This window comes from Pinus tabuliformis, chromosome 8 (genome assembly GCF_031772625.1).
Source record: "Pinus tabuliformis cultivar Carrire ecotype Pingquan chromosome 8, CPIR1, whole genome shotgun sequence".
NCBI classification, from domain to species: domain Eukaryota; kingdom Viridiplantae; phylum Streptophyta; class Pinopsida; order Pinales; family Pinaceae; genus Pinus; species Pinus tabuliformis.
In genome coordinates, this window is record NC_142294.1 from 1,690,757,131 (window position 1) to 1,690,766,515 (window position 9,385).

At 35.1% G+C, this 9,385-nt stretch overlaps 1 protein-coding gene across 1 annotated transcript; it reads left to right on the forward strand.

Annotated features, from left to right (window-relative positions):
• The first annotated feature begins 422 nt into the window (after positions 1-422).
• LOC149242750 (F-box/kelch-repeat protein At2g44130-like) lies at positions 423-1,472 on the forward strand. The gene has a single exon (XM_089370990.1). The coding sequence runs from the start codon at positions 423-425 to the stop codon at positions 1,470-1,472; it is 1,050 nt and encodes a 349-aa protein (XP_089227116.1).
• The last annotated feature ends 7,913 nt before the right edge of the window (positions 1,473-9,385 follow it).

The following is a 9,385-nucleotide window of genomic DNA, read 5'->3' on the forward strand; positions in this document are numbered from 1 at the left end:
TTATTATTATTATTATAAATTATGTTAAGTACTACTTGATTTATTAAAAACCCTTAAATTACTCAACTAACTAAATCCATTCGACTTAATTTATCTATATAAATAGACTTTATATAATTTAAATAAAACATTCTTACATAAAGCATTGCCATGCCAAGTTGTTGACCGGTAAAATTTATATTAAATAATTATATTGCGAATTAAAAAATTATATATTTTCATATTACCAATAAATAACATAGTTTATCAATGAACTCCCTTTCTGTTTGGTTTGAAATTAGGTTTCCCAACATCCACACTATATATTTGACCGCACTTTTATATTTTGAGGTACCATCCTCCATATTGTTTACTTCTTTGTGTGTGGTAAAGCTTTGGGTAAACTCGATCGATCAGGAAATTGGTGTGTATAGGGTGCCCTAATGGACGCTATTCCGATGGATGTCGTTCTACAGTGTTTGCTAAGGATGCCTTATACATCACACGATACGCTGAAAGATGTGTGCAATAGCTGGGAGGCTATGGTCCATAGCCCTACGTTCTATGCTGACAGGAGGAAATGTCGGATGAGCGAGCAGCTTATTTGCCTGGTTCAAAGAGATATCAGGAATCATAGAGATATGAACCCTGTCCTTGTAGTAACGGTATACGACCCTGTGAACGGCACCTGGCAAAGGCTACCTCCAATTGATGATCCCCACAATACTCAAATACCAATATGGTGTCAGTGCGTAGCTGTGAATCAAAAGCTACTTCTCATAGGCGGATTCCAACCGTCCAATGAAAGTTTTACGAAGAGTATCTATATTTACGACTTTGAGTCTTCGAGATGGCGCCGCGGAGTTGACATCCCCACAGCTCAATCATTCTTTGCCTGCTATGTCTCTTCTTCCACCGGACTTATTTACGTCGCTGGCGGGATCGACGAGCGTGGTAGCCCTCTTGCAGCTGCAGAAGCATATGACGTGGTGAAAGACAAGTGGACAATTTTGCCTCCTATGATCGAACCCCACGGCCATGGATGCCGCAGTGTGTTCGTGGATGGTAAATTCATGGTGTTACACGAAGGCCAACCTACAGAAGTTTTCGATCCGAGTGAGGGAACGTGGAAAATGAGGTCACATTGGTGGAATTTCATGGGAGAAGTATGGAGAAGTTGTGTGATTTCATCTTCTTCTTCGGAGTTGCACGTGTTCACCGAACAACAGGTGGAGAGGTACGATGTTGAGAAGGACATTTGGAGTGTTGTAGCTACTCTTCCGAATCCCCACCATCTAGAGCTTTTTACGTGCGCTACATTGTGGCGCGACCAAATTTTTGTAAGCGGAGTGGGCGAGCGACCGCGTTCCAACCCAGAAAAACACATCTCTTATCTGTTCAATATGTCAACCAGCCAGTTCATGGAACTTCACCATGATTGTGGGGAGGACTTTGCGGGCATGATCCTATCTGCAGTGACCGTGGAGATTTGAAAGTAATTTTTAGATGCGCGCCCAATTTAATCATTGTGTTGTGTTCAATTCTATATCAGTTATTGCTTAGTCCGGCTAGTACAAGAAATGGTCTTTTTTTGTGTTTTTCCGTTGTCAATTTTGTTCAAAACTTCTGTATGAAATTTTAAAAGTGGTTTAGTTTGTAAAGATTGAATAAGAGATGTTGAGAGTGTTGAATTTATTTATTATTTCAAAAAAAAATATTCTGTAGTATAGAATTAAAGAGTCTTGTTTTAATAAGGAGTTTAGACTTCTGTGATCCATAACATAGTTTATATAATCTTCGACAAAATCACATAACCAATCTATTGTCGACGCGTTTCGAACCAACCAGTGTGGTTCATCGTCAGGACAAGTTGAAGAACCGATCTGGCTTAGCTTGTTTAAATAGAGTGTGCAGAGACTCCAACAGCTATAATGCTAACGACTACTTTTGACCTAATGACCCTGGTCAAACCACTAGAATAGTTAATTAATATTTCTCAAAAAAGGTAAATAAAGGAATTCATTTGTTAATTAAAAATTAGATATATTATTATTATTATATTGAGAAAATTCAAACTATAATATTAATATCTTAACTATAATGGTCAATAATAAATTAAATATATTAAATAATCTATATTTAATATTAATCCAATATAATTTAAATACAAGTAAAAGTAATCAATTATTTTTAGAAAATAGTTACCTAGATAGTTGTGTGATAATAATTCCACGGTCCTTAGTAAGTTATATCTACATTATTTAGTGTATATCATATTCATTATTTAAATAAAATGGTCCATTAAGATAATAATAAACAATAATGTATGTATATTAAATAATCTATATCTACTACATAGTTAATAATTCTAAAATTAATATTATCCTAGAATTTAGTCACATTAGGTAAATACCATAATAAGTGGTTGTTAAAGCCAAGTTTATTAATAATAAAATAACTAATATTATTGGTATATTGTAGTTTATCCTATAAACTTAATGGTCAAATAATCAAAATTAGTTCAATATTTATTAATTCCAAAAATATTAAAGTTAACTAAGACCCTAGGTAAATATGTTATTACTACAGGATAAATACCATAATTCAGGGTTGATAAAGTCCATGTTTATTATTATAACTAATATTATCATCATTTATCCATATTTAATATTAATGTTAATAAGGTATAAAAGGGGTTTTTAGACAATAGTTAAAGGGAGACTCAATTCTAAGGTTATAATAGACATAATTATCAATGAAATTATGGAAAAACCAAATCCAATTATAATATGCCCCAAAGTAAACAGGTTAATACGATAATCAACCCGAAATAAATTCATGACTCAAACATTCCAAAATAATAGGACCAATCTGCCAGAAGAAAAATTAAAGGAGGGGGAAGACAAAAATCCTAAGACCTAACAAAAAGGGAAGAGGAGGCTAGGAAGACAAGGCTGGGACCCAGCAACTGCTAATCCTCCAGCCATCATCCCTATTAAGATTGTTCGGCCTTTTCTCAATCTCCAGGGCCTCTCTAAATTTGCGATGGTGAAAGTGCGCAATTTTGGCAATGACTTGAGCCTCCTCTATACATACATGATGCATAGTCTTTCCCGCATGCTCAGCCAGGGCCGAGGACTTAGTCCTCCCATGCCTTAAGTCAACCGAATGCTCGCTAATCTGCTGATTGATAGAGCGACCAGTCTCACCAATATAAGGGGTCCCACAGGAGCAGGGAATGACATAGACGCCCTTCATGTCCTTAGGGTCAATCGGGTCTTTCAAAGACCTGAGGGAACCATGGATAGTATTGAGAGGTCTAAAAGTTGCGGGCACATCATACCTCCTCAGAATCCTTGCAATCTTGTCTGTGGTTCCTTGGATGTAAGGAAGGTTCACACCCATGCTATGATCATTAGGAACCCTTCGGATTGAAGGCTCCTTCTTGGCCCTGAGGAAGGCTTTTTGACCGAGGTGCCTATTGTAACCATTCTTCTCAAAGACTTCTAGGAGGTGAGCCTTCTCCGCTTCCAGGCTCTCCTCATCCGAAATTCTAACAGCGCGGGTGGCAAGCGTGCTAAGAACCCCTAACTTTTGAGCGGGGAAATGATGCAAAGAAGCATGCAAGTATTGCTCAGTATGCTTTGGACTCCTCTCGCCTCTTACCAAAGCTTTGGAGGAGATTCGTTGATGACACTGGTGTTGTCTGGCCTCATGGTCCTGACGAGCTGGATCATTTCTTCAGTCACCTCAATAACCAATCCGCCGCCATTAAATTCACGATGGAAAAAGAAGATAATGGTTGTCTTCCGTTCTTGGATGTTCTCATCTCTAAGAAGGTGGATGGTTCCTTTTCTCATCAGGTGTATAGAAAGAAGACGCATACTGAGCAATACTTGCATGCTTCTTCGCATCATTTCCCCGCTCAAAAGTTAGGGGTTCTTAGCACGCTTGCCACCCGTGCTGTTAGAATTTCGGATGAGGAGAGCCTGGAAGCAGAGAAGGCTCACCTCCTAGAAGTCTTTGAGAAGAATGGTTACAATAGGCACCTCGGTCAAAAAGCCTTCCTCAGGGCCAAGAAGGAGCCTTCAATCCGAAGGGTTCCTAATGATCATAGCATGGGTGTGAACCTTCCTTACATCCAAGGAACCACGGACAAGATTGCAAGGATTCTGAGGAGGTATGATGTGCCCGCAACTTTTAGACCTCTCAATACTATCCGTGGTTCCCTCAGGTCTGTGAAAGACCCGATTGACCCTAAGGACATGAAGGGCGTCTATGTCATTCCCTGCTCCTGTGGGACCCCTTATATTGGTGAGACTGGTCGCTCTATCAATCAGCGGATTAGCGAGCATTCGGCTGACTTAAGGCATGGGAGGACTAAGTCCTCGGCCCTGGCTGAGCATCCGAGAAAGACTATGCATCATGTATGTATAGAGGAGGCTCAAGTCATTGCCAAAATTGCGCCCTTTCACCATCGCAAATTTAGAGAGGCCCTGGAGATTGAGAAAAGGCTGAACAATCTTAATAGGGATGATGCTGGAGGATTAGCAGTCGCTGGGTCCCAGCTTTGTCTTCCTAGCCTCCTCTTCCCTTTTTGTTAGGTCTTAGGATTTTTGTCTTCCCCCTCCTTTAATTTTTCTTCTGGCAGATTGGTCCTATTATTTTGGAATGTTTGAGTCTTGAATTTATTTTGGGTTGATTATCGTATTAACCTGTTTACTTTGGGGCATATTATAATTAGATTTGGTTTCTCCATAATTTCATTGATAATTATGTCTATTATAACCTTAGAATTGAGTCTCCCTTTAACTATTGTCTAAAAACCCCTTTTATACCTTATTAACATTAATATTAAATATGGATAAATTATGATAATATTAGTTATAATAATAAACATGGACTTTATCAACCCTGAATTATGGTATTTATCCTGTAGTAATAACAAATTTACCTAGGGTCTTAGTTAACTTTAATATTTTTGGAATTAATAAATATTGAACTAATTTTGATTATTTGACCATTAAATTTATAGGATAAACTACAATATACCAATAATATTAGTTATTTTATTATTAATAAACTTGGCTTTAACAACCACATATTATGGTATTTACCTAATGTGACTAAATTCTAGGATAATATTAATTTTAGAATTATTAACTATGTAGTAGATATAGATTATTTAATATACATACATTATTGTTTATAACTTATTATCTTAATGGACCATTTTTTTTAAACAATGAATATGATATACACTAAATAATGAAGATATAACTTACCAAGGACCGTGGAATTATTATCACACAACTATCTAGGTAACTATTTTCTAAAAATAATTGATTACTTGTATTTAAATTATATTGGATTAATATTAAATATAGATTATTTAATATATTTAATTTATTATTGACCATTATAGTTAAGATATTAATATTATAGTTTGAATTTTCTCAATATAATAATAATAATATATCTAATTTTTAATTAACAAATGAATTCCTTTATTTACCTTTTTTGAGAAATATTAATTAACTATTCTAGTGGTTTGACCAGGGTCATTAGGTCAAAAGTAGCCGTTAGCATTATAGCTGTTGGAGTCTCTGCACACTCTATTTAATCAAGCTAAACCAGATCGGTTCTTCAACTTGTCCTGACGATGAACCACACTGGTTGGTTCGAAACGCGTCGACAATAGATTGGTTATGTGATTTTGCCGAAGATTATATAAACAGTCTTGTTTTAATAAAATAAAAAAATTACGATTGTGAAGTTTTTTTCAAGTTCCCCTCAGAGAGACTTGTTTTTCGACACTATTCGAAATACCTTAAATCTCATTCTTAGGAACATAACCCATTCCTCATTTAGCAAACAATTTTGAATCTAGGCCTTAATATCTCAGAGAGCTATATTGTTTTTTTTTCAATTTCTAAATATACCAAGTCATTGTTGTGGCTAATATGTCAGATTTTTATGGAATTGAAATGGGTGGAATTCTAATATAATGTGGTCTTAAGGCCACCGAACATCTTTTATGGCTTGAATGTATATAGAATATTTTAGCTATTGGGAACTTACCTTAAAATATATGTGATCCTTGCTCATAATGGAGGCTATTTTCAAAAGAATTAGGTACACATCTAATTTACATTTTGAATAAATCCATTGCTTTATCTTTATATTATCCTCCAAGAAAGAATCTAAATGGAGTATCGAGTCTAACCTTTTAGACACTCTAGAATTACCAACATTCTAGTTTCTCCAAGTCATTTAAATATTTTCAATATGGACATTTGTCTAAGTAGCCCCAAAAAAAGAAATTCAATATTTCATTAGCCCCTAAGAAAAAATTAATATCACCACCAAATCAAGAACCTTTCTTAGGATAATATGGATTTCTAGAAAGAAAAATACTTTAGAGGTGCATAATAGCCAGATACCCTTTGGTTCTTTGTAATCTAGGTAAATAACTATCCCCTAAAAATCTCTATTAGAAAGGGATATTGAATGTGCTTCATTCCCCTCCCATTATATTTTTTGGAAATATATTTTAGTATTATTTTCTAAGGTTATTTTTAATAATATTAAATCATTTGGCTTAAGAACCACACCACATCACCTTTCCCTTTTGGGGAGTCCTAATGCCCTATACTCTTTTTAGTTACCTAATTAATATTCATGATGTAATTTATTATTACATGTGTGTCTTGCATATTACACCATTCATACTCATTGGTGCTTTAACACATAAGCTCTTTGGTTGGAATACATAGTCACCTTGGCTTTATGTCATAAACCTTCCATCTAGCTATTTTTTTTCTATTGAAACATAATGGACTTATTGATTTAGGTAGGGATCCCTTAGTTCATAGACAAGAATAAGATATCATGCATACTAATTCTAAAGAAAAAAAACAATGGTCAGAGAATAAAACATAAAACATATATACACAAAGATTTTGTAGTTGATCCAAAAAATGGAACTACCACATTGATTTTTCAATGTTACAATGCATATATATACAGAAATCTCAATCCATTAACCCATGGTAGTTCCCTTGAACTAATCTACTAAATACCATGGACAGAAAACCATCATGACCAAAACCACTTGTAAAATCCATACACCCATCTAATAAAATATAACACAACCCAACATTTATGTTTCATTTTACCTAAACTTTCAATAGGGTCGCATATTAGAATATTCCAAATTTCATGAACCATCTTCCAAACTTGATGTCTCTTCCAAAGTACAATTTTTTTAGTATAAGGTATGGCTCATTATAGTGACTCTTTGCACTCATTATCACTATGTGCCACACTCCATTTATCATAAATTGATCATCTTTGCATTATTGGGACTGTATGATTACATTTTTTGTATGGCTCATGCACTTTTGGAAAACTGTATCAAAACCCGGCTATATATATATCACAATCTAGAACACATATATATAACTCCCTTAGTCTAAGTATAATGGAAATGATGTCTAAATGATCATCCACATCAACCCTTATTCATCGTTAAAAGTATATTATATCTTCAGGTTGGACTCAATATCATTGTTTTTGGGAAGAACAATTATTATCGCTTTCACAAAAGAAAATAAGAAGTTGTTTATGAGAATTTTCTAACCACTTCCAAAATTTAGCAGATGTTTGATTGTGAATTTTTCAAGTCTAGTTTGTTTGCATCAAGTGAGACTAAATAATAATGTGTCTCTCTTTCTCTTTATAATTAAATTCATTAAATTTCAAATCTATCTCTGAAGGCTTCCTAGAAGATTCAATCTTTAGGATCACCCTCAAATATCTAGATTGACCTTTCATTCACCTTTCTCCTAACATTGAAATTGAACAATTAGTTGGTATTGAATAGATAAATCTCTTGTACAAAACAAAAATAGTGCCATAACTATGGTTTGATGAAAAAGACTCTAGATCCTACTACCTTATTAGTAATATCTACCATAGTAGAGGATTGTCCTATTTAATGTATTTATTGTTAGAACAGAGCATGCATAACACACATCGGATTTATACTGAGACAAATGGAGAAACAACAAGATTACTTACTTAGAAACAATGAAATGGATAAAACAATCACTGGAGAACAGAAATCACTTCACATTACATAATAGGCTTGGGCCTTGGCTTGCTTTCCTTGGCCAGAGAAATTACAAATTTATAGAGGCAGAAGAAGGATCTAGAATCATGTATGTGATTCAGATGGAGATCTGGAATGAACTCGGAACCACTCGCGGCGTAGGAGGATCTAGAATCCTGCATGTGATTCTATAAACTACTGGAAGGATCTAGAATCCTAGAGATCTAGAAATATCTATGTAGAATCCTTAATGAATTTGGCTTCACACTTAACATTCTTCCCACTTGAAACAAAATAAGAGTGATCAAGTCACGTCAAGTCCTACCATGCCTCTACATAACTCATGTTTATTTCGTCATAGACTCTTAGTGAGCATATGAGCAAGATTCCTATTTCTGTGGATATTTTCCAAGGATAACTGTTCTTCCTCCAACACATGTCAGATCCAATGGTACCTTAAGTCAATGTGCTTGGTTTTTAAATGAAATGATGGGTTTTTCTCCAAGTGAATGGAACTTTGACTATCACAATATAACACATACTTGTCTTGCTTTATTCCTATCTCTCCGAGGAATTGCTGCATCCACAACATCCCTTTACGAGATTTTGTTGCAGCTATGTACTCTGCCTCTGTTGTAGAGAGGGCTACTATTATTTGTAGCCTTGACACCCAAGATAGTGTTGCACCTGCAAATGTATACAAATAACCTATAATGGACTTTCTAGTATCCATATATCCAGCCATATTCGCATCTGTAAATCCTTCAAACATAGTCTCATCATGACCAAAACATAAAAAATAATTACTAGTACCCTTGAGATACCTTAAAATCCATTTTACTGCTTGCCAATGTTGTTTTTGTGGATTGGTATGGAACCTGCTCACTACTCCCACTGAATATGCAATGTCTGGTCATGTGCATACCATGGCATACATTAAGCTGCCAACTGCTAAAGCATAAGGAATTCTACTCATCTCTTCTTTCTCTTTGTCATTACTAGGAGATAATTCAGTACTCAGCTTGAAGTGGGTTGTCAGTGGTGTACCAACTGGCTTGGCATCCTTCATATTAAACTTGTTAAGCACCTTCTTGACATATTTTTCTTATGACAACCACAATCTTTTGTTTTTCCTGTCACGCATAATCCGCATGCCCAATATCTATTTTGCTGGTCCGAAATCCTTCAACCTATTGATCTTATTCTTATCATGCCCAACAGTCAACTTGTCATCCACATATAACAATAATATGATATACTTTCCTTGATCATACCTCTTGATATAGACACAAT